Source organism: Mytilus edulis, chromosome 3, assembly GCF_963676685.1.
Source record: "Mytilus edulis chromosome 3, xbMytEdul2.2, whole genome shotgun sequence".
Lineage (NCBI taxonomy): Eukaryota > Metazoa > Mollusca > Bivalvia > Mytilida > Mytilidae > Mytilus > Mytilus edulis.
This window is the reverse complement of record NC_092346.1, coordinates 39168138-39193132: the sequence shown is the minus strand read 5'-3', so window position 1 is coordinate 39193132 and position 24995 is coordinate 39168138. Positions and strand designations below refer to the sequence as shown.

At 31.4% G+C, this 24995-nt stretch overlaps 1 protein-coding gene across 5 annotated transcripts in view; it reads left to right on the top strand.

Annotated features, from left to right (window-relative positions):
• Positions 1 to 21204, top strand: part of LOC139516495 (1-phosphatidylinositol 4,5-bisphosphate phosphodiesterase beta-1-like) — a 91236-nt gene extending 70032 nt beyond the window's left edge. For 2 of the 5 annotated variants that reach the window (XM_071306643.1, XM_071306644.1), the window contains 16 exons: positions 1042 to 1126; positions 1731 to 1803; positions 2852 to 2903; positions 3989 to 4143; positions 4474 to 4638; positions 5752 to 5851; positions 6337 to 6441; positions 7490 to 7581; positions 9176 to 9359; positions 11676 to 11753; positions 12322 to 12437; positions 13494 to 13691; positions 17357 to 17628; positions 18417 to 18474; positions 19571 to 19657; positions 20549 to 21204. In XM_071306643.1, the coding sequence (XP_071162744.1) occupies positions 1042 to 1126; positions 1731 to 1803; positions 2852 to 2903; positions 3989 to 4143; positions 4474 to 4638; positions 5752 to 5851; positions 6337 to 6441; positions 7490 to 7581; positions 9176 to 9359; positions 11676 to 11753; positions 12322 to 12437; positions 13494 to 13691; positions 17357 to 17628; positions 18417 to 18474; positions 19571 to 19657; positions 20549 to 20653 (1925 nt within the window). In that variant the 3' untranslated portion in view covers positions 20654 to 21204. Of the gene's footprint in view, positions 1 to 1041; positions 1127 to 1730; positions 1804 to 2851; positions 2904 to 3988; positions 4144 to 4473; positions 4639 to 5751; positions 5852 to 6336; positions 6442 to 6958; positions 7078 to 7489; positions 7582 to 9175; positions 9360 to 11675; positions 11754 to 12321; positions 12438 to 13493; positions 13692 to 13807; positions 13820 to 17356; positions 17629 to 18416; positions 18475 to 19570; positions 19658 to 20548 lie in introns of all 5 variants that reach the window. The other 3 variants (XM_071306641.1, XM_071306642.1, XM_071306645.1) reach the window with 2 other exon arrangements.
• Positions 21205 to 24995: the final 3791 nt, after the last annotated feature.

Sequence of the window (24995 nt, the reverse complement as noted above, 5' to 3'; positions counted from 1 at the left end):
CCCAATGACAAAAATAAACCAAATACGTCTAGAGGTGAACATGAAGTCTTCCACAATATACTGGTGACTATACAATATGTCTAAATCTAAATTGTCATGTCTAAAAAATGTGAAAGATTTGCCATCAACATTTAATTCTAAAAATAACTAGAATTGCCATTGCAAGCAATAGCGCATGTCACCCTTCCCCCTATTGCCACTAAGCGGCAGCCATTTAAAAAAACGTTTAAAATTGAATGCACAAATATACATGGCTATACATCTTTCTGTACATTTTTTAGTTCATTTAGAGCATTTTAAAACAAATTTAATTTCTGCCTTTTCCATGGCAACGGCAGCCATTTTGAAGTTTTCAAAGTCATAAGTCTCATCTATACATGCCAGTTAACAATAATATCAAGTTTCATTAAGTCCAAAGCATTTTGAATTTTTTTTTACATTTTTGCAGTTTCCATGGCAACGGTGGCCATTTTGGAAATTCCATCGTCAAAAGTCTCATCCAGACTTGTCAGTCTACAATCATATAAAGTTTCATAAAATTTTGAGCATTTTGAAATTTTTGATGGTTCCTATGGCAACAGAGACCATTCCCAAAAGTTAATGGCATATATATACCGCATTTGTACATTGGAGGGATCATACCATCAAAGTTTCGATCAATTTGACCTACCATTTTAAGAAAGTAAATGCCACTTTAAGGTTTTTGAACCATTTTGACCTGTTTTGCATTGTTTCCATGGTAACAGCAGACATTTTTTGAAATTCTAATGCCAAATTCCACATCTACTAATGTTGCTCTTCATTACTGTAAAGTTTCGTTAAATTTGGAGCAATTTGAAATTTTTGAAATTTTTGGTGTAGTTTCCATGGCAACATAGTAGTTCCAATGACTGCCAAAATCCTCTAAACCAGTATAGGAAAATCTCCTCCCTAATGACAATCTAATACATGTTCTAGGTGTCATCAGGTTTATCTTCTTTCTTGTTAACTGTTTTTTCAGATATGTTTGCATATGTGTCATTTCGCAATTATTTTTTCCAGAGAAACAAAAGAGTTATGAGATATCATCATTTGTGGAAACCCAAGCCACCAGTTTACTGAAAGAAAACCCTGTAGATTTTGTCAAGTATCCTATTTACATGAACAGGCTTATACTACAATGAATTTGAAATCATAGAAATCATAGAAATCATTTCTTTGCATCTTATTATACAATGACACCATAGAACTTTAATCTGTTCAACTCAGATACTCAACTTTTTCTATTTATTTCACAGAACAATTATTTGATAATTGGCCATTTCATAATCTGAAGAAGAATGGGTAATTTCATTGTTCATACACCAAAATGAAAACAACATCACATTGGTTGAATAATTATTGTTAAGGACATTTTTAACCAATCACTGTATTTTGTATTTTGGTTTCTGTTTCCTAGGCCGTTGGATGAAGGTGTTAGGGTGATTAAACACACTCAGTGAAAAAATTATGACGTGCAACTTTGTCTTTTGGTGATAATTTTTCTTGTGTTTTAATCTTCCCTAACATCTTCATCCAAGGGCAGTATGTTTATATTATTGCATTCTTTAAAAGTTCAAATTGGAATTTCATATACATTTTGACTGTACAAACCGTATTTGACATTCATCCATAGTTGAGACTTCCAAGTTCCTTCTCTTGGTCTCATGGATGATTTTATGAAACATCTGTTTTCCTTAACTGTGTACTAGTTACAACAAACGTCAGTTAAGTAGAATTTATCCACGTGGAACTAGAGTAGACTCCAGTAACTTTTTACCTCAGGTAAGTTTTTCTCTATGTTAGTTAATGTACTTTTAGGCCTTGTTTTTGTTTTAGATGACATCATTTTAGGACAGTTACACTGATGAAGATGTCAAATTAAAATCTTATTTCAATGGCAAAATGGTCTAGGTAAAAAAGAAACAGTAAATACCTTAGACACTTTGAGAAAAACACAAAACCATGGGCATAAAGAAAGAAAATGAAAACAATTAAATACAAAACGCTACTCAGTTACAACATAATACATTACAACATGAACAAAAACAGTAGTTTGCCTGTAAACTTGAATTTAGTTATCCCTCAAAGTTCATCTCAAATGATTTTATTTATGTGTGTGGAAAAGATCAAGACCAGCAAAACCAATTTTTATGAAGGTTTATGCTTGTTAGTTGGTGTGTTAGACAACTTTCAGCTCCCTTGGCTATATCGATCATAGCCATAACTTTTATTTGTATTGGAATCCAGAGTACCCAGATAGAATCACAGGAAAATTTGTATTCCTTGTCAATTAAGCTCAGAGTAAAACTTGTTACAAGTTGGGAACAAAACCTACAACTTTTAGGGTTGGCAAACTAGTGACCACTGTAAATGTACAACTTGGACCATTAAATAAAGGCAACAGTAGTATACCCCTGTTCAAAACTCATAATCCATGGACAAAAAACAAAATCGGGGTAACAAACTAAAACTGAGGGAAACGCATTAAATATAAGAGGAGAACAACGACACAACATTAAACACTATTCAACTAGCATAAACATTACAATCCTATAGATGGTCTTGTGTGTAAAATTTCCCTTTCACAGAAATCTATGTATTTGTCTACCGTTCAAAGATGTTGACAGCACTAAACATGCTTTTGACTTTTTTTTTATATGTTTTGGATAAAAAAGGAATAAATGCATTAATTCTATAGCCTTAAATATTCAGAATGAATACCTAACATTATAAAAACTACACTAGATCATACTGCCAACATTACATTTATGTGTATAACCAAATGATTATATCATGTATAGCAAATATAAACCAAAATTCACCATTACAGATATTTTGGAATGCTGGTTGTCAAATGGTAGCCCTCAACTTCCAGACCTTAGGTATGTCTTATTCAGCATATGCACAATAAAGATAAACTTGAAAACAATTAACCTGAAACAATTAAAAAAATTATTTCTCATCAACTTTGAGAACTTAGTTCTATAATAGAAGAAACCAGACACCTTTTTGAAGTTTTTTATGCCCCACCTACGATAGTAGAGGGGCATTATGTTTTCTGATCTGTGCCTCCTTTCGTTCGTCCGTCCGTCCGTCCGTCCGTCCGTCCATTTGTTCGTCTGTGCGTCCGTTCGTCCCACTTCAGGTTTAAGTTTTTGGTCAAGGTAGTTTTTGATGAAGTTGAAGTCCAATCAACTTCAAACTTAGTACACATGTTCCCCATGATATGATCTTTCTAATTTTAATTCCAAATTAAAGTTTTGACCCCAATTTCATGGTCCACTGAACATGGAAAACTATAGTGCAAGTGGGGCATCCGTGTACTATGGACACATTCTTGTTTTATCAAAGTTTTGTCTGTTCAGTTTGGAATAAATCTGAGAGTGAAATTTTGAGTATTTTAGTCCAGTTGATATTATCAAAGATGTCAATTTACTTACATACCAACATCCATTTTGCCAATACTTCAAATATTCAAATACAGAATGAACATGAAAAAGTATACACATTTTCGGACAGAACGTTTCATACTTGGCCAGCAGCTAAACAGTGATGAGTCATTACGTGTGTGCACTTTTAGAGTCTATCAGACACCTACTTCTTTTTCTCATATGTTCAATTATGAGTTTGAGATTGTTTTATGTGGCAATGTGTTATCTTGTTGAATAGTTGTATTGCAATCTGAAATGTGCCTAGGAAATGCTGTCATTTAGTTGTGGAAAATCTAGCATTCTCATCATTTGAAAGAATGTTGAAACAATAAGGGTTATTGTATGATTATTGGAAAATATAATTTGTGGAATAATGATTGAAAAAGTAATAAGAAAGAATTTCTCCTGCGGAAAAAAAGAAGCAAACTTAAACAGTGAAAAACACTAATTTTCCCGCTTTAATTACTGTGGTTATTTTGTAATTATTATTTATTTGTTCTTTAATGATGAATGTATACAAATTTATCTTTTAACAGATTTAGCAATGCAATTGAACCAGGGAATATTTGAATACAATAATAGGTCAGGATACGTATTGAAACCAGATTTTATGAGACGTCATGATAGAAGGTTTGATCCGTTTGCTGAGTCTACAGTGGATGGTATTGTGGCAGGAACAGTTTATGTTAAGGTAAATTTTAGATTTTGGATGATATTGAATTATTAATTGTTTTAAGCTAATTTCAGCACTATTGGTCATATTGGCTATCATCTGGCTGTTAGATTTTATTATTTGAGGAAGTTGGAGTGCAGAGGGAACTGCCAACCATTCAGCATGAAAACTGACAACCTTTGTCAATTAAGAATGGAGTTGAATGCACCTGCCACATATGGGGTTCGTAACCTCAGTGTTGACAGGTATAGTGATACAGATTGACTACTAAAACCACTTGCCCCCCTGATATTGTTTAGGGACAGTTTCAGCAATCTTAATTTAGCTGTTGAATAATTTTCATTGTAGGTGATATCAGGTCAGATGTTATCAGACAAGAAGATAAATACATATGTGGAAGTTGATATGTATGGTTTACCTACAGATACTGTCAGGAAAAAATATAAAACAAAAACTATTATGAATAATGGAATTAATCCTGTGTATGATGAAGACCCTTTTATATTTAAAAAAGTAAGTAAGATATTTCTAAGGTAAGAAATTAAGACTTAGAGATGACTTTGTCTATTTTTCTTTTTATACGACTGCAAAAATTTTCAATTTTTGGTCGTATTATGGTATGACGTTGGCGTCGTCTGCCGAAGACATTTGGTTTTCGCACTATAACTTTAGTAAATAGAAATCTATGAAATTTAAACACAAGGTTTATGACCATAAAAGGAAGGTTGGGATTGATTTTTGGAGTTTTGTTCCCAACAGTTTAGGAATTAAGGGCCCAAATAAGCATTTTTCTTGGTTTTTGCACGATAACTTTAGTATAAGAAAATAGAAATCTATAAAATTTTAACACAAGGCTTATGACCACAAAAGGAAGGTTTGGATTGATTTTGGGATTTTGGTCAAAACAGTTTAGGAATTAGGGGCCAAAAGGGTCCACAATTAAACTTTGTTTGATTTATCAAAAAATGAATAATTGGGGTTCTCTGATATGCTGAATCTTACCAAGTATTTAGATTTTGGATATTGGACCATAATAGGTAAATGTCCAATTTAAAAATTTTAAGTTTTTTAAGTTTAAGTTCTTAGACCACATTCATTCTGTGTCAGAAACCTATGTTGTGTCAACTATTTAATTACAATCAAAATTCAGAGCTGTGTCAAGCTTAAATGTTGTGTCCCTACTTACCCCAACTGTTCAGGGTTCGACCTCTGTGGTCGTATAAAGCTGCGCCCTGTGGAGCATCTGGTTTTCTCTAAAATCTTAAACGTTTTTAGTTAAAAACAGTTGTTATATTTCTGTTTCAGAGAGTTAAAATTCGCATTGATAGAACTTCATTAAATCATTTGCAACTGGGGATTGTACCTCCTTCATGCATTGCTAGTTTTTACTCCTTGTCCAGGATTTTGATCCTTTTGGGTTATATCAGCTCTTAAGCTGAAGAATAAAGTTTTAAATTTCTAAAGATTTGATCATGAGCATCACAGAACAGACATTACTTGTAGAAATTGGCATCTGGTGCATTAAAATTGTTACTCTTCAATGTAATTGAACAGAGTATTTGATATTTTCAAGTCTAAATCCACTGCAAAGCTTATTCTAAGCTGTATATTTATCTTATTTCACAGGTTGTCTTACCAAATTTAGCTGTGATACGTCTTGCCGTTTATGAAGAGAATGGAAAAATGTTGGGACACCGAGTGTTAACGGTACAAGGTCTAAGACCAGGTAATCCATATTTGTGATTATTTCTGTGTAATAAAAAAAAACACATTTTGCTATCTTTTCTAGCAATTTAGAAACTATGTGCTATTTTATGTTCAGAGAATAGTTAAGTTTCCTTAATGCGTTAAGTTTGAAATGTATTTCCATATGCAAAATGTACAAGTATTTCTTGTTTATAGATTTAGGAAGATGTGGTGTGAGTGCCAATGAGACAACTCTCCATCCAAATAACAATTTATAAAAGTAAACCATTATAGGTCAAGATACAGCCTTCAACACGGAGCCTTGGCTCACACCGAACAAAAAGCTATAAAGGGCCCCAAAATTACTAGTGTAAAACCATTCAAACGGGAAAACCAACGGTCTAATCTATATAAAAAATAGTGGATTGCCTCTGCAATAGAAAGCAAAACCTTTTCACAATTTTTATTGACAACATATTCGCTATTGAAAAAATTATGACTTAATTCAAATTATTTCTTTTGCAGGTTACCGACATATACCACTTAGGAATGAGTTTAATTTACCATTGAATTTGCAAACATTATTCGTACATATTTGTGTCAAAGATTTTGTTCCTGATGATATGGAATGTAAGTTATTTCCCTTTGCAGCTGTACATAAAATATATTTGATCCATTGATCTTTCAAATTTGTGCACTTTCCCATAAACTTCCTATGTCACAAGGTTAATGTTATTAGGTCACAGTAAGATCAGATTGTTCAATGACATGGTTAATACTGATTGACACTGATTGACCTTGTGTCGCAATCACAATTTCCTTGCCATCCTTTAATTTACATATTTTGACCGATAAAAGTTTCCATTCAAGACAAGATTTCAGGCAGAAAGATCCCTGTGATTGTAGATCACCAAAGATGATTTACTTTGAATCTTTAAAAGTGGCTGTATTTTTTCCCTTCCTGATTGTTAAATATAATTCAGCAAGGCTCTAATTTGATGAAAAATCTATACACAATAATAAGTATCAGTTATTGTAGCCGATTACCCCTTACAATCCTGAATTGTTTGTGAAAACCATTAAATTAGATTTTGATAAATATATTGTCTGTGAATATAAAATATTGCTGTTTTGACTGGTATTTTAGCCTTTGCAATGCGGATAACCAATCCTTTATCAAAGACACCGCCACCAATTACAAGGCTTAAATCCAAAAAAACAAACAGGACAAAAATGTTATCAAGATACCTAGATGATGACATTATAGTAAGTGATAGTATTCCTCCTCTTTCTCAATCTCACTACAGCATGTGTATGAACAAGTCATTAAACTATTGATGCAAATAAGCTTAATTTTCCTATGAATTCTTATGCATTACCTTTGTATATATATATATGATACTGTCTGAAGTTCAAGATACTGTGGATTAAATAATATTCATGGGGTACCAATTTTTTGGACTTGTGTGTAGAGGTTAACATTAAATTAAGATTTCAATGAATTATTTATTTTTTATCTCTTGTTTGCATACCTTGACAAATCTATGAAACCAAGTATCCAGAAAAACACAATTTTGTCAGTCCACAAAAATTGATACCCATGAAAATAATTGAATCCTCAATACTTTATATATCTGAATTTGGAATGAGCATGAAGATCTATTTTCCGTTTTTACAGTACTGGCAGCAGCTTTAATAAATCCTATTGCTTACTTGTCAGAACTTGATAGACATACTAAACAACTGGCCATCTTTGATGAATTGGACGAGGTATGTTATCACATGATCATGAAGAAATCTAAATGCTGAATATCTGGAAATTTTCATGTTTGACAAATTTTTCCTTTTTATCTTACACAAATATTTCTTCACTATCCATTTAACTGTATTATACAAAAGTTCTGAACACGGCAAAATTTTGACTGGCCCTTTGAAGGCCCTGATTGGAAAACCAAACCTGATGGAAAAATATCCAGATATATGGTATAGTATTCTACCTTATAGTATTTCTTGATTCACTATGATATTAACTAATGATATTTGAAATTCATCACTTCTTACTACAGTTAAATACTGTCACATTTTGTATGCTACTCAATTGTAATGTAATCATATACACCAGGCCTTGAAGGCATAAAACTTTGCTCAGTGCTCGGAGCACAAAAATCATGCTCGAAACATGAAATCCTGCAATTTGATTGGTTGATTTTCGAGTCTGAGTACAAAAATCATGCTCGAAAGTTTTATGACCGTGAGGCCAGGCAAAGTTTTATGCCTTCAAGGCCAGGTCTTGCGGTCATAAAACTTTCGAGCACGATTTCCATACTCAGACTCGAAAATCAACCAATCAAAATACTGGATTTTGTGTTTCGAGCACTAATTTTGTACTCCAAGTTCTGAGTGAAGTTTTATGACCGAGGACCCTGATGTACAGATCTGTACCAGTACACACTTTTATATATAAAGTCCATTTGTATCTTTATTTCTAAGTCTGCCTCCTCTTGTTATATGTAGCATGTTTAAAATCATTTGTAATGAGAATTGAAACTTACTGTGAAACAAAAGAAAATTTTGAGACCACCTGTGAAGTAAGCTTTGTGACAGGTGGTCTCAAAGAGGAAAATTGTATACCTTTAAGGTGGTACCCAACACTTTGACTAAAATAAATTGGCTTGTTTAATTTTCTTAAAATTTTGACAAAGTATTTACTTTGACTCTTCTACAAAAATATAAAAATTTCAACAAATTTGAACCAATCGTTTTATCAGAAAAATTACACTGGTTATATAGCAGTTTGACAAACACTTATTTTGATCATTGAGAAGCTTGATATTCCCTTAACAACATAACGTAATTAAAACGTTTTGCTGATTTTACAGAGCTATCTCCCTGTAGTGTTAGGTACCATCTTAATATTGTAATATAGTTCTCAAAATTTGAGTTCCAAATACAATTGAAAATGCTACATTGAATATGAACAGTTATCAATCTTTCAATGAATTTTTTCTTTAAATTCTGCAGGTTTTGTATTAAACAGGGCAGCAACATTTTTTTTTTTTTTAAGTTTCTAACTTGATAGAGGAAAGCTGTAAAATTCAGTGAAAGATTGATCTCAATTTATATGGATAAGATAAGTTTGTGGTCCTCTAAACAGATTGTGAGAAATACTCTGAACTGTTGAAGGACATCTTGTCCAAATCATATCTCTCTCTACTGGAATAATTTAGAATTCCATTCATATTTAACTTGATGCAGGTATGCAGTTTTGAATTTGTGGAGATTGATTCTTATATAAGATTGATATATAATAAAATTTATGTAGAACCAGAAATGTAGTTAAAAAGTTATGTAAAATAATTTTTAGGGGTCAAATGATGAAGGAGAAAAAGAAGAAGTTGTTAAGTCAAACGGAAATGCCTCCTCACCAACCAAAGTTGTCACAAATTCTAGTAGCCCCATTAAAAAAGAACCAACAGCAAAACGTTTCAGTGGTGGTGATCACCAGCAAGTGTCAACCAAAATCAGTATAAACAGTGATGGAAGTACAGGTACCAGTATAGTTTGTTAGAATTAAGGTTGCACTTTCTTTGATTTCAATTTAAAAAAATGAATTGTGTGAATAAAAAAAAAATTAAGAACTTTTGTTAAAAGATTCTTTTCCTACCATAAAGACTGTATGAAAAGGTCACTTCAATTTTTTTTGTGAAGATTATTTTAACCTTATGACAATAACATCATAAAAAATAATCATATGCTTGCTTAGAGAGTATGTTATGTTTTCTCAGTTTCATGTGGAAGCAGTTGGTATATACAATCAGAAGTCAAAATAATATAACTGACTAACCTATCATGATTTTGGATATCCCCATTATTCTCGTTCTCAATTTACATCCTTGGATAAAATCTGTTTTTCCATATCAATAGTATTATTTTAGTAGGTTTTTTATACAACCCCAACAAATTTTTGGATGGTATGATGTTGTCGTCGTCGTCGTCCGAAGACACATCGGTTTCTGGATAATAACTTTAGTTTAAGTGAAAAGATCTTTTTGAAATTTTTTCAGAAGGTTCAATACCACAAAAGGAAGGTTGGGATTGATTTTGGAAATGATGGTCCCAACCGATTAGGAATTAGGGGCCCAAAACAAGCATTTTTCTAGTTTCAGGATAATAACTTGATTACAAGAATTTTAATTGCTCTGAAATTATACCGCAATGTTTAAAACCACAAGTAGAAGGTTAGGATTCATGTTAGGGGTTATGGGGCCAAAGTTTAGAAATTAAGGGCCAAAAAGGGGCCAAAACAAGCATTCTCTAGTTTCCAGACAATAACTTGTGTGTAATTGTATGGATCTCTCTGAAATTGTACCACAATGTACTATATAACAATGGAGAGGCTTGGATTAAGTTTTGGGTTAATTGCCCAAAATATGTAGGAATTAGGGGACAAAAAAGGGACAAAAAGAAGCATGTTTCTAGTTTCCAAACAACCATGACAATAACTTGTGTTTAAGTGTATGGATCTCTCTGAAATTGTTCTACAAGGTTCAATACTACAAAGGAAAGCATGGAATTGAGTTTAAGGGTAAACGTTATTGCTCCAAGGGGGTTTCAAAAAGTGGGGGGGGGGGGGGGGGATTTTTTGTTTACCATTTGTTTAATAGTTATCAAAAGTACCAGGATTATAATTTTATACGCCAGACGCGCGTTTCGTCTACATAAGACTCATCAGTGACACTCAGATCAAAATAGTTCAAAAAGCCAAACAAATACAAAGTTGAAGAGCATTGAGGACCCAAAATTCCAAAAAGTTGTGCCAAATACGGCTAAGGTAATCTACTCCTGGGGTAAGAAAATCCTGAGTTTTTCGAAAATTCTAAGTTTTGTCAACAGAAAATTTATAAAAATGACCATATAATTGATATTCATGTAAACACCGAAGTGCTGACTACTGGGCTGGTGATACCCTCGGGGACGAAACGTCCACCAGCAGTGGCATCGACCCAGTGGTGTAAATAGTTATCAAAAGTACCAGGATTATAATTTTATACGCCAGACGCGCATCTCGTCTACATAAGACTCATCAGTGACGCTCAGATCAAAATAGTTCAAAAAGCCAATCAAATACAAAGTTGAAGAGCATTAAGGACCCAAAATTCCAAAAAGTTGTGCCAAATACGGCTAAGGTAATCTACTCCTGGGGTAAGAAAATCCTTAGTTTTTCGAAAAATTCTAAGTTTTGTAAACAGAAAATTTATAAAAATGACCATATAATTGATATTCATGTCAACACCGAAGTGCTGACTACTGGGCTGGTGATACCCTCGGGGACGAAACGTCCACCAGCAGTGGCATCGACCCAGTGGTGTAAATAGTTATCAAAAGTACCAGGATTATAATTTTATACGCCAGACGCGCGTTTCGTCTACATAAGACTCATCAGTGACGCTCAGATCAAAATAGTTCAAAAAGCCAAACAAATACAAAGGGCTTCCTTTTTTTTCAAAATTCAAATTTCGAATTTCGAAAAGTTTCAAGAAGAAATCTTCAATTGCACATTTTTGTGCAATAGATTTGTTAGATCTTTGACCACATTAATTTTGTGACAAAAACCTATATTATATCAAAAATTTGATCACAATCTCTTTAGATATGGAATTAAACAATTACTGTCTTTTGTTTCGGTAAATATGTGGTTTAATTGACTTTTGAAAAACTGATATTCACTTCGGCCCTCAACCTCAGTGAATATCAGTTTTTCAAGTCATAAAACAGCATATTTACCTCATCAAAAGACAGTAATTGTATAATATTCAGATGAGAAATATTGTCTAGTAAGTAAAAAAGTATTTATTGTTTTCCAGGAAGAGAAGGTGTTACGATACATCAAATGACCAGTATAAACAGCGAGAATGGATTGCAGTTCAAATGTAAACTCAATGGTAAGTCTCTTGTTATCATTGTCAATGGGGAAAGAAGGTCTATATAAACTGCTCAACTCCATTATTAGCTTATTATTGTGACGTAATGTCTTATTAACCTTTGTAACCCCATATGCACTGCATTTTGTGCATAGGCGGTTCCAGGGGGGCCTGGGAGGCTCAGGCCCCCCTCTTTTTGCTGGAACATTTGGTTGATTATATAGGGAATCACTGAAGTGTGACTGGAGCCCCCCCTTACAAAAAGTTCTGAATCCGCTACTGTCATATACTTCAGTATTTTTACCTATCATTATTGACATTAAATTGTACTGAAGATGTCATCGCAAGTGGTGAAGCATGTAGACCAGAATAAAATAATTTACTTGCAGTAATCCAGGATATTGTTGTCTTTGTGTATCATTATTTTTCCAAGGTTTTAAGACAACCTCAGCATACTTCTGGATATCCATCCTGATTACTGTACCAGCTTGTACCATTATAAGGTGTTAGTTCACTCGCATTTTTACTGAATATTATTTCAATATTATTGTGTTCTTTTTGTATTTTAACTATTGGTTCAATATTACAGATCCATCCATAATTGAGCCTACTTCTATAGAAAAACTCAAGACATTAAAGCCTTACTTGAAAATTACATCTAAGCGGGATAAAGAATTGGAGGCATTAAATCGTAAAAATGAAAAGGTTAGTACGTCAACATAATGTTTATATTGTTGGGATCTCTTATAAATTGTAATGATTAGATAAGTTGTGACAATTTGAAGTCTTATCTAATAGTAACTTACTGTTCATTATTAATCTAAAATAGTTTTCAAATATTAAACTATGTTTAAAAGAAATTTTTAACCCAAAATTTACATCTAATCAGATAAAAGCTTGAATAGAAAAAGGAATATGTTAAATTTGGCGCAGGTTAAAACTAAATTCTAAAAATGAAAACCAAAAATACCCATATGATCATGTATAATGAATGAAAAAATATCCTGTGATGTAAATCTTATGAGTATGCCACATGATTAGTAAATTAATGATATAAAATTTGTGTCATATAATGTTATATATATGTATGAGCTTGCTGATCCTGAAATATAACTCCTGCCATATCTCCTGGATAATTGGAGCAGTTTTAAACACCCTATGTAAACCAGAGATAAAGTGAGTAAGTTAACAGATCATGTCTGTGTTTAATGGAAGATTTCAATCAAATTTTTTCATTGATTTCGTTCATCTATCAATCTTCAAACCAATGGCCAATCTTCCAGACATTTATGGATTTCAGTTTAAGTTTTATGAACTTAGATGTTGGAGGCAAACATGCACTCTTGTGTGATCTGTGGCTAGTGGACTATATACAGAGCTAACATCAGATTTAAAGGAGGAGGAACTTTTAAATGAAATATGAGCCCAATGCAAAATATTTTAGTATTCTTTATATATATGATTCAAGATAAATTACATTTGGCTATATATTTGTACCACACTTTTGTTACCCATTATAGATTTTCAAACATTGGATATGATATAACTATTTCAAAAGTATTCTAATGACTGCTAAAAAAAACTTAGTTTGACAAATGGTGTTGAATAATTGGCTCAATATTATACTAGTCGAAGTGAAAAGAGTATGTTTAATGTATATGAAAATAAAGGAAACTCCATTTTCATCCTTTTCCATGCCTTTAAAACCTGGTGGTGGGAATAAAGAAGGGAAGATAATCATAAAAAGCATATTACTTACAGGCCAGACAAAACTTGAAAGAAATACATGAGTTACAAGAGGAGCGATTGATGATATCTCAGGTTAAAGCTAAAGATACAATGGAAAAATCTCATGCCAAGTCCGTAAAGAAGGCATTACGACGGGGCACTTCTGTGGACGAAGCAGAAACTAATAATCGTTTACAGTATGGTAAACTTGTCCAAGAACATAATTATAAGGTAAACTTTGTAATGACCTTCAGGAGAGTAAATTGAAGGTCGTTGCTATATATACATATATATATATATTAGTGTTTATGCATGTGGAGTTGACTCTGTTTTGTTTTCTTTTACAGCGTAAAGGCAAGGTAATGACCCAGAGGTTCTACGGTGATAGCTTTCTAAATTTGATCTTTGACCTGATTTTTGATTGGCTTATTTTAGCAAATAAACCTATATTTAGCTTGAAGATTTTTACCTACTGCAGCAGATATAACAGTTGATTATAACCTTTTAAGGATTCTCTCATGAACTATGATTGGTGCATATTTAGTTGTTTCCAGTAGTGATCAAATTAATGTAAGATACTGAAAGATCGTTTTAAATTCAATGTATAGACATGAATGAAAATCAAAACTTTTTAAAAAATGTAGACATTTTACAGCCGTCATTATATTGAGCTGCTTTGGGTGTAAAACTTTTGATATGTAAATATTCATTTTGAAGATCCAATTCCTCAATTTGAGATTATTTTATTGTAACATGTTTTCTTTGGAAATTTTGAGAGTCACCAATGAATCTTTTTGTAGACTAAACAGTTTTCTGGTTATATGTAACTTTGAAGAGTTTCAATTTTTAAAAAGTTTGTATCCAAATTTATGCTAGAGTTCTATGAAATTTAGTCTAAGGAACCTTTCAAAATTTGAAGATTCAAAAATAAGACTATAGGCTCACATGTATGATTCACATACTTGTAATTCTACTTTTAAAGTAATGGATTTACATTTCAAATTTCAATAAAAATACAAGACACTTTGTAAAAAAGAGGCAAATGATACATAAGGGACAATCAAAACTAAATTTTAAATCACAGGTAAACAGTTCTAATCTATGCAATATCATTTTTACTTTCAAATAGATATGCACAATCTAGTTCATGAAAGAGAATCATATAGATTTTATTCAGAATATAAATTTATCATCCAAGATATAGTATATCTATTCTGTTCTTTTATAGTATATACTATCTATCCATCATACCCCTTGCTTTTTAAATCAGTTTTCAATGGTTTGTTACAAGTTTTTGTATGCTTGAAATTTGAGAGTGTTTAACTTAGAATACTGATGGAATTCTTTTTTCAATTTTTGGAATGCAGATTACAGATTATTTTGATTCTTTGAATGCAGACGACAGATTTATATCAATTCTTTGAATGCATCAGACAGAATTTTTCATTTCTTTGAATGCAGCTGGCAGATTTTTTAAATTCTTTGAATGCAGTGAAAATTTGTTTCCTTTTTTGTCTTCAGTATGCAACATATAAAAGAATGTCTTGCATGCATATTTTATTTGATTTTTTAATTGAAATATACATGATTAAGAATGAAAGCCAGTTATAACTAGTTGTTGTTTCTCATTAAAATGAGAGAGAAAAACAAAAAGGCAAATTGAAATTGAAACTGTTACAATAAAATACTTGCTTTGATATAACATGGGAGTTGTGCAGCCCTAATCCGTGTCAGCAATGATTTTTGTTAGAGAAATAATGTATAACGAAGCCAATTACTTTTCTAAAATTCTATATTATCTTATTCAATGATAAGGTTGGCTCTAAACAATTGTTGAAAAGGTTCTAACATAAAATTGAAATTGAATTTACCATTGCAAGAAGACTTGTAATTAACATGTGTATGGTTTTGGTTGTAATATATATGAGGAGATACCTGTATTTCACCATTCAATTCTGACAGAAATGAATTTTTTATACTTGTACTTCTATTTATAAAAAGATCACCCATACCCTTTAACAGATAGTTAACAGGAAACAGTTTTTGGTTTAAAGATTATTTTGTAAAAGATCACACAAACATATTTGATACTTTCTGACACAATCATCATACTCAGGCGCGGATCCAGAGGGGGGGTTCCGGGGGTTGGAACCCCCCTTTTTTTTGGCCGATCAATGCATTTGAATGGGAGCATATAGCTGGAACCCCTCCTTTACTCTGGGTTGGGAACCCCCCCTTTTTAAAATGGCTGGATCCGCCCCTGATACTTCACTGTATACTTCTATCTTTCTGCAGCATATTTATATATATTTCCTATATAAGTATGTAAATTATAAATATATATCCAGACTTATACTTGTCTACCAGTTTTCATGTAAGTGTTGAGTTCCAATTCTACATTATGAACACCTGTCTTAAAAACTATGAGGCATTGCAACCTAGATTAATAAAACTTCAGAATCTGTAGATTTATTGTAGAATAGAAAGAACAAAATTGATTACCGTATTGTTATGTTTCTTTTTATACGAAAAATAACCCAAATAATTTGCAAATGTAAAAAAAACAAAAAAATGCTAAATGTATTGTGACCATCAGAACAATAAGTTGAAAAGACAATTGTAAAATGAAAAAAAATACACAAGAGGAACTGTCAAAACACCAAATACTGAACAGAAAACTAAAGATTGAGAATATCAACTTTGAAAACTTGAGTGCTCTGGAAGGGTTAGGGCTGGATTTGCCACAGGTAAAACTCAGTTGCTCTGAAAGGGTAAGCAGTTAATCTGTTACATGGAAAGTTCAAGTTTAAATGACATTTAAAAAGATAAAGTAAAAAAAATATTCGATAGTGATATTTAGTTCCTCCCTGATGGAAAGTAAAGTTATTCAGTAGTGATATTTAGTTTCTCCCTGACCTAAAGTAAAGTTATTCTGTAGTGATATTTAGTTTCTCCCAGATGAAAGCGTTCACTTTTGCTGTGTCTACTAGTCTATAGTACCAGAGCTTTTACTAACATATATTTATGTAAACACAGGTTATATAACTTATAACGTATAGATTGTATAATGCTTTTATAGGTTTGTTCTTAAAACTTGTAATTGTGACTGTGAAAGTTTAACATTCAATTGCTGTGTCAAAACTAATTTCATAAGATCAATAAAACTATTAAGACAGTATAGTAATTTCTGTATATAAATGCAATCCTGTGCTTCATGGCTAGGCAATGTTTAGTTATTTTTCTCTAATTTTCATGCTATTTGTACATTTCTCAATCGATGTGAAAAAATATTTCTTATGTCTTGAGAAAACTTTGTTCTCGGCAAATGATTGGTCCAAATTCAATAATGACATAAAATTTTCATGATTTCTAATAAATTATTTTTTGTGATGTCATCAGATGACCATAACTTTCTGCAAATCTTTGATAAAGAAAGATAAAACTTGTTGTCTAAAACTCATTAGAGAAACAGATTCCTCCACTATATCTTGTGTTTTATGATATTTCTCCACTTTTAACAATTTGATTTGGAATATTCAAAAAGCTTGGCAATACTGGCGTTTGAATTTTAGAATTAAATTGTCTCGAGTGAAGACATACTCTAACATACTTGATGCAGTGGTTAAATCTACAAATATATATTTAATCTAGGATTCTTAAGGATCTGTTATTTTTAATACATATTTGATTCTTTTTTCTATTACATGTATTCTATAAATCTAAAAGCAAACTATAAGAGAAAAAAGCCAGAAAACAAAATAAAATGTTTTTTTTGGCTTGGAAAAATTAGGGTGGGCTAGAAGTAGGAGTACTTTTTATAACCTTATCTTCAATATACATACTGTAGTGATATGAAATAGTTGATATACTTTTTATAATTTTGTTTTTCTCAACAGCATAAAGAATTAAAACAGACACAAGGAGAAATTTTTGTAGATATGTGTAAAGACCAGTTCAAAGCCGAGTTAGACATTCATTTGAAATATCATACACCCATCTATGACACATTGAGGATGCTTTTAGATATCAACCATAAAAATCATGTGGAGCAGATTATCGAAACATTTGAAATGGATTCTGATGAATTGAAGAAAGAAATGGAAACCAGGAGTAAATTGGAGATGAAGAGATTAGCCAAGACCATCAAGGACAAAAATGAATTATCAAGGTCAGTATACTATGGATAATGATTCATTTATTTTCGTGGTTACCAATTTTCTTGGATTAAGGAAAACTTGCATATTCGTGGATATTTGATTTTGTAGTTTTGCTGAAGTCTGCATACAAACCTATAGTAAAATCGTCATTCGTTGAACACTTAATTTCATGGTTTTCCTGTACCCACAAAATCCACGAAAATTGGTATCCAATGAATAATAATGAATCCTCAGTATATAAAGTCTAAGTCAAAAGTGGATAAAGGTCAGAATCAATTTTAGCTCACCTGGCAAAAAGGCCAAGAAATGTTATGAAAATGATTCGATTAGAGTCAATTCCATTGAATGTGTAGGTAAAGGTAATTTCTTTGGTTAGCTTGCTTGCTAGCTGAACTGTGAAGTCATTATAAGGTAAGGTATACTACCCTCCTCTCGAAGTAGCCTAGTCCTACAGACATATAGATTGGTTATCTGTTGGACTTCTACTTTTAAAGGAGGGTATTGACCTAATAATGACTTCACAGTTCAGCTAGCAAGCAAGCTAATCAACGATATTTCCTTTGCCTACACACTCAATGGAATCTGCTGTAAGTATCAAAACTCCTTTGTTATATGCTGTTAGAACTAAAAAATTCTTTACAACCTGTTTTAGATATATATATAGTTTTAATATTTGGTAAAACAGTTTCCATAATGAGAAATTAACAACTGCCAAATTGTTGAATATGTGAGTTTTTTACTGTAATAATTGTATCTAAAAAGTTGAAAATATAATTAATTTTGATTTATTTTTTTACAGAACAAAAAGAGAATCTCAATCAAAACACATAAAAATGGTTGTTAATGAAATAGAAAAGGTAAGAAGTAGTGAATCAAATTTCTGGGATTTGTTTCCCATCATTACAGCCAATTGCATTGAGTGTGAAGGTAAAGGTAATATATTTGAAAAGCTTGCCATGAAGTCATTATTTGGTTAGGTAAACCACCCTTCTTTAAAAGTAGACTAGTCTGACAGATAACCAATCTATCTGTCTGTAGGACTATGCTACTTCTAAACGAGGGTAGCAAACCTTACCTAATATTGACTTCACGGTTCAGCTAGCAAGCAAGCTAACCAAAGATATTACCTTTACCTACACACTCAATACAATCGGCTGTAACAGGGCTTACTTCCTTGTAACACTAAAAAATAATTCAGTTAATATTGTACTTGTGAAGTATTCTTGTATTTAAGTTACTTATTTGCATGGCTCTTCCTTTCCTTCTGTTATGAATTCAATACACTTTTACACTTTTTTCCCATCCAGTTTGAATGTGTTAAAACTAAATAAGGGACCAACAAAACAAAGATGTTCTAAAAACCATGAACATTGATACCAATGGAGAGAAATTCTTCCTTAGTAATTTTTGGGTAAAGATTGCATGATCAGATATCTTAATCTTTCAAGGTTTAACACTTGATAGTTAAAAATGATTATAAAGTGATCATTCCTTAGAACCTATCAAAACAATGTCATGCAATTTATTATTAATGATATATTATAATTAGACATGTTAGATTTATCACTTATTTACAAAATTTTCCTTTTATCTTGCTGACTGATAATTTCCTTTCTAAGCAGAGTCCAGCGATATGAAAAATTATTGCTAGAAACTAAGGGGGCACATGGCGTTGCTAATGATATTGCCATGAAAATGATAAAGTAGTCATAGGTAAAATATCGATAAACAGATTATCTTTGTTCATCTCAATTTGATTGTTTTTCTCACATTTGCTGTTCTGGCTCAAGTGAGAAAATCAATCTCATTGACATGATCAACGATAATCTATAAATATTCAAGTTACACATATGATATAAATGTATATCAATTTGAAAAAGGACTTGCTTTTTGTAAATTTCTGAAAAATGGTTAGCATGTTTGATGATTGTGTTTTGACACTTTTTTCTTCAGTTGAAAGAAATACTAAATTCAAAGCAAGAAGAATTAACACCAATTTTAGGCAGAGTTAGACAAGAATTAGAAAGGGAAAAAGATGAGGTATGTTGAATGGACTACTTTTGATTAATTATTATTTGTTGGATACCAATTTCTGTGGGTTTCATGGGAACAGGTGAACCATGAATTTAAATGTTCAAAGATTTACAAATTTTCTATTTTTTTGTATGTATACATTGACCAGACCATGAAATCAAATATCCATGAAAAAGCAAGTTTCCTCAATCCACTAAAATTAGAAACCATGAAAATAAATGAACCCACATTATGTAAAAAGGTGTTTGGAGGAAAATACTTAATGAATAGGCCATCTATGATCAGTGTTATGGGGAAAAATAAAAAATCTGTTATCTTTTAAATATAAAAAAAAGCTTCAGTCCTAGTTTGATCAAATATTATGAAGGTTTGCTAGAAAAATAGGAAATACTAAACCAATATTTTAAAACATTTTGGCATGATAAATCATAAATTATAAGCCAGGTATCTTTGTTGAGTTTTTTTCATGAATTGTTACTGCTTACAAATGTTTCAGAAGCTTGCATGAGTTGTCAAAAAGGTTAATAGAACACTGATTAAAATTTGCATTAGGCCTTCGTGGGATGTTACAAAATATGGGGCACAAGCTTCTTCATGCTCAAGTAATAGCATCTGACTTTCCATTTGGCAGTACAATACACTTTTATACTGACAGGTTAAAGTTTTTGGTCATGGTATTTTTGAAGGAGTTGAACTCCAATCAACTTGAAACTTAGTGCACATGTTTCCTATGATATGATCTTTCTAATTTTCATGCCAAATTATAGATTAGATCCCTATTTCATGGTCCACTGAACATAGAAAATGATAGTGCCAGAGGGGTATCAGTGTACTATGGACACATTCTTGTTTTTATCAGTTTCATAGGTATTGATAGACATATTGTTTTAATTTCAGATGCGTAAATGTTTACAAGAACAGTATGAGGAGAAGTGTCGAAGACTAACGGAACAGTTCCGTGATGTTGGTTTTGCCAAAGAATCTGAGAATACACCTTTATAAAACATTCCGTTCACTTTTCTACATTCCTGTCATACTATATGCATGTCATTACCATGACAACAATCATGTGACATTGGTACCTGATCTCATGTTAACCTACAAATAACTGTTTTTTAATGTGTTGTAAAAATAGATGGAACCATGTGATAAACACTCTAAACCATGTGACCTATTATGTAATTAGCAACTTTTTATGTAATGGTTTTTAAATGTCTGTGCTGTTACCATGGTAATCATTGCCTCTGTGTGATATGCACAATAAAACCGTGATACAATGGCATATGGCACAATGAATGCAATGGTCAGTGGATTTTGAATAACATTCTTAACATGTAATGAAGGTCATCTTTATTAAAAGAAAACCTTGTCTTGTCTGATGGTCAATGGATTTTGAATAACAGTCTAAACTGTGATGACGGTCACCTTTATTTAAAAAAAAAAATGCTGTCTTGTCTGGTCACTTTCTACTTTGTCCAGCTGTTATAAAACCTATGCATTTTGAACCTCTTTAATTATTCTTCATTTGGAAGCTCTCCACTTGGAAAAAAAAACTTTCATAATTGTTGAATTTCCATCTTTACCTTCACTTTATTTGTATGTATACTATTTTATAAACTAATGTGTTAACTTGGCTGTGAAATTGAGTTTTATATCATGGAGCATTACCATTTCTGTGTTTTTCTGTGATATCATAGTTTTTCAAAATATCTGTTGTCAGTGTGTGTATAGACCTTTATATGACCTTTTGAAGATGACAACATCATTGACAGGTCCCTACTGGGCTCCTTGAACAGTTATCATGACTTTTTGGTGTCATTTATTAAATTAGTTTTACTTAATTTAAATTTTTGATAATAATAATTTTTAACAATGTCAATAAAAATCTTTACAATTCTCATTCTAGGCAGCTGGCTTGCTAACATTTGGGTTTGGAAAGCTCTGATAAAACTTTATATACATTATACATATATTTAATTGCCAAATGTATAAGATTTGAATAAATATTTATGAAAATAATCAATGACAAAATTAGTCATTTCAGTAGCTATACCTGCATTACTGTAAGATAGTATATATTGTGGGATGAGTCATTTCAGTAGCTATACCTGCATTACTGTAAGATAGTATATATTGTGGGATGACGTGGGGTACTTAATTCTAAAATCCCCTATTCTTTGTTTTTTTCCAACTTCCAACGTTTTTCCTTTTTTTCCCCAGAACCTCTTTTTTTTTGTATCCCCTATATCTGACAACCCCCTTTGCCCTTAAATCCCACATCCTAAAAGGGTGTTATCCCCCTTGAAAATATTCAGTGATCAAATTGCTTGATTTGATGTTACATTGAATAACAGACATTGCATTAGGAAAAAGATTCAGGGACAAACATAATGCAATAAATATTTTTTTGGAAAAATGATATATTGCAACAAATCTTTGTTTTCTATCAATTTGTGCCTAAAATAAATTATGAATATATTCATTGACCAATATAGTAATATCACATAATTTTGTGTATAGGAAACTTATATACCATGTCAAATGTAACCAAAATGTAATATGCGATATTCCAAGTTATTGCACCAGTGCTAAAATAGCTTGAAAAGGGTGACTGATGTTTAGTGTAGAGAGTTTCTGTCATTTTAAAATTTTTGTCAAATAGTTAAAAGGTTTGATGCAAGAATATTGGCAAATATTATCTGTAATGCAATATTTATTGCACCAAGAAGCTTGTGCAATAACATATTCCACTTGAGACAATATTAACCAATAATTTTATGTTATTAGTATTATAGAAATATTCAGTAAGAATTAGTTTGTATTTGTGTTATAATGTAAAAATGTTTGTATTCCGTGTTCAAATTTATACTTTTCTACTTCCCGTGTTTAATGTAGAACATTCTGTCTCTATGCACTGTTATGTGAAAGTCTTCGAAATCTTTTGTTTTACTGCAAAAAATAATTGAAATCAGTTAAAATTGACAGTAAAATAATGTTTATCAATTTGTTTCCAGATGTTCGAAAATGAGAGCAAATTTGACGATTTAACAAATTGAAACTTAATTTTCAAATGCAAAAGTACAATGTAAATTAAAAATTCTTCACCATCGGAAAGTACCATAAGTAGGAATAATTGTTTCTTGTGTCAATGCACTTAGGTGTTTTCTGGTCATATTTTAAGTAATATAATCAGATAAGTATTGAGAAATGACACTGTAGACTCTCTATTCTCCTGGTGGACATGTGCTCATAGAAAAAAAATTTCATGATCCAATCCAGGTGAAACTGTATTGATTCGCATATTGTTACAATGTTCTTCATAAGGAACATGGTACGTTCTTCATAAGGAACATTGTACAATTTAATCAGAAAATACTGGCGCCAGTTAGATTATACTCATGATTTTGATTAAATGTTAGATGGTGCTCCGATCGTGTGATAAGTATATTTCCTACCTTTTGTATTGGTTGTTTGTATGATCTGATGCAATCTGTATATTGTCGTAAGTGTTTTTGTTTTTTGTTTATTATTATTGATATATAGTGTTATCCAGGAGTAGTTGCTTTTCATTTAAAACCGGATGAAAAACTTGATTAGCATAATTTGGAGGAACACAATAAAAGATCATACGGATAATCAGTTACAATGCATGAACATGTTCTGTCATAGGGGGGTTTTGATGGGGTCCTTTTCTTTTCTTTCTTTTATTTTTTGTACTTTTTTCCCAATTCTTTATTTTTTTCCCCCATTATTCTCTATTCTTTCTTATTTATGTCTAGTTCCCTCTACAGTTACTTTTCTTTTTGCTCTTTATTAAGCACCTTTTGCACATTATCTGTTCTATAAACCCCATGCAGACCCTCTCATATGTGGGTAACACCATATGGTATGTCCCTGACATTGTTTATCTGCTTAATAATTATAAAAATGATGTTAATTAAGTTTTTGCTAAAAGAAAATCACTTCATTTTTTGCAAAGTTGCTATAAAGTTGAAATCGTGAGAAATGATGATCGTTTTGTTAAAAAAAAAAAAATCTTTTATTTGGACTAACTGATTGTTTTTGACGTTTTATGTTTCCAAATAAGACATCAAATTGGACTGATAAAAAAAAAATAAAAAAAATAAATGTAATTTTTTTTTTTTTAAATTGATGTTAAATCAAGTTTTTCATCCTTCATTGAATTTTTCGTCATTCACCATGAATTATGTTAAAGTGCTATATATGTATAGAACAAACCAGATGTATTGCAATATAAATATATATGTATAATCCGTCAAAATCATTTGATTTATATAGTAATCCGTCACTAATTATAATGTTTAATTTGAATTAATCTTTTTATACATTTATTAATACTGCCTTATTGTAGAATAATAAGACTTAATACATTTGAATACTATATTTGAATTAATAAATAATACATTGTTTGAACCATTCCACTCGTTAAAATCTTCACATCTTAACATAGGTTTTGCACAGCTGAATTTTTCTACATATTCTTCAAGTTAAGCATAATTATTTCAGTTGTATACAATTTGAACATATTAAGCTGGAAGTTTGAAATATCACAAATTACTTTGGTTAATTATATATCTCTATAAAATAGACGATTTCAGTCGTGTTTGAAAACTAGATTTGAACAAAATAAAATCTGCTATTGAAAATGGATGTTTTCTTTTGTATGGACACTGGTCTGTCTTTGAAGACCATAAAATAACCTGTAGATATTTTTGTTTTGTTTTATTGTGTATTGGGTTGCTTTCATTTATGTAAACCCATTTTTCAGAATGTACCATTTAAATCCATTTTAAGTGAATTCATCTATCTCTCTTTTATAAAAAAAAAAATGGACAAACTATACAATTAAATGTAAGCACCTTTCATTATTACATGATTGGTTACATGATCGAGGTTCTGATTGGTTTAAATATCTTTAAATACACTATAATAACTATAACCTAAAATGAGGTTGATATTCCCTGATTGGCTCACATATTCCCTGATTGGCTTACATCCCTAGAAGATGAAAAGGTGTATTAATCTTGCTTGAGGTTGGTAGTACATTCCAAAATGCCAAAATAATTAAGAAAAAGCTATGTTCAAACCCTTGCGATGACATTCAGTAAGAATTTGAAATTAGTCATATAGCAAAAGTAAGAGTTAAGATTTGGCAAAGAAATTTATCTACCCATATATCCCTTGCCTGGTAATATGTTTTTCAATTACTAGTATGGTAATAGAAAAATGCTAAATAGTTTTCTAAAGGAATGAGAACATTTTAATTTTTGTTTTTCATTAATCTGAAAATCCATGAGGTATCTGGTATCAACAACCAATCAGA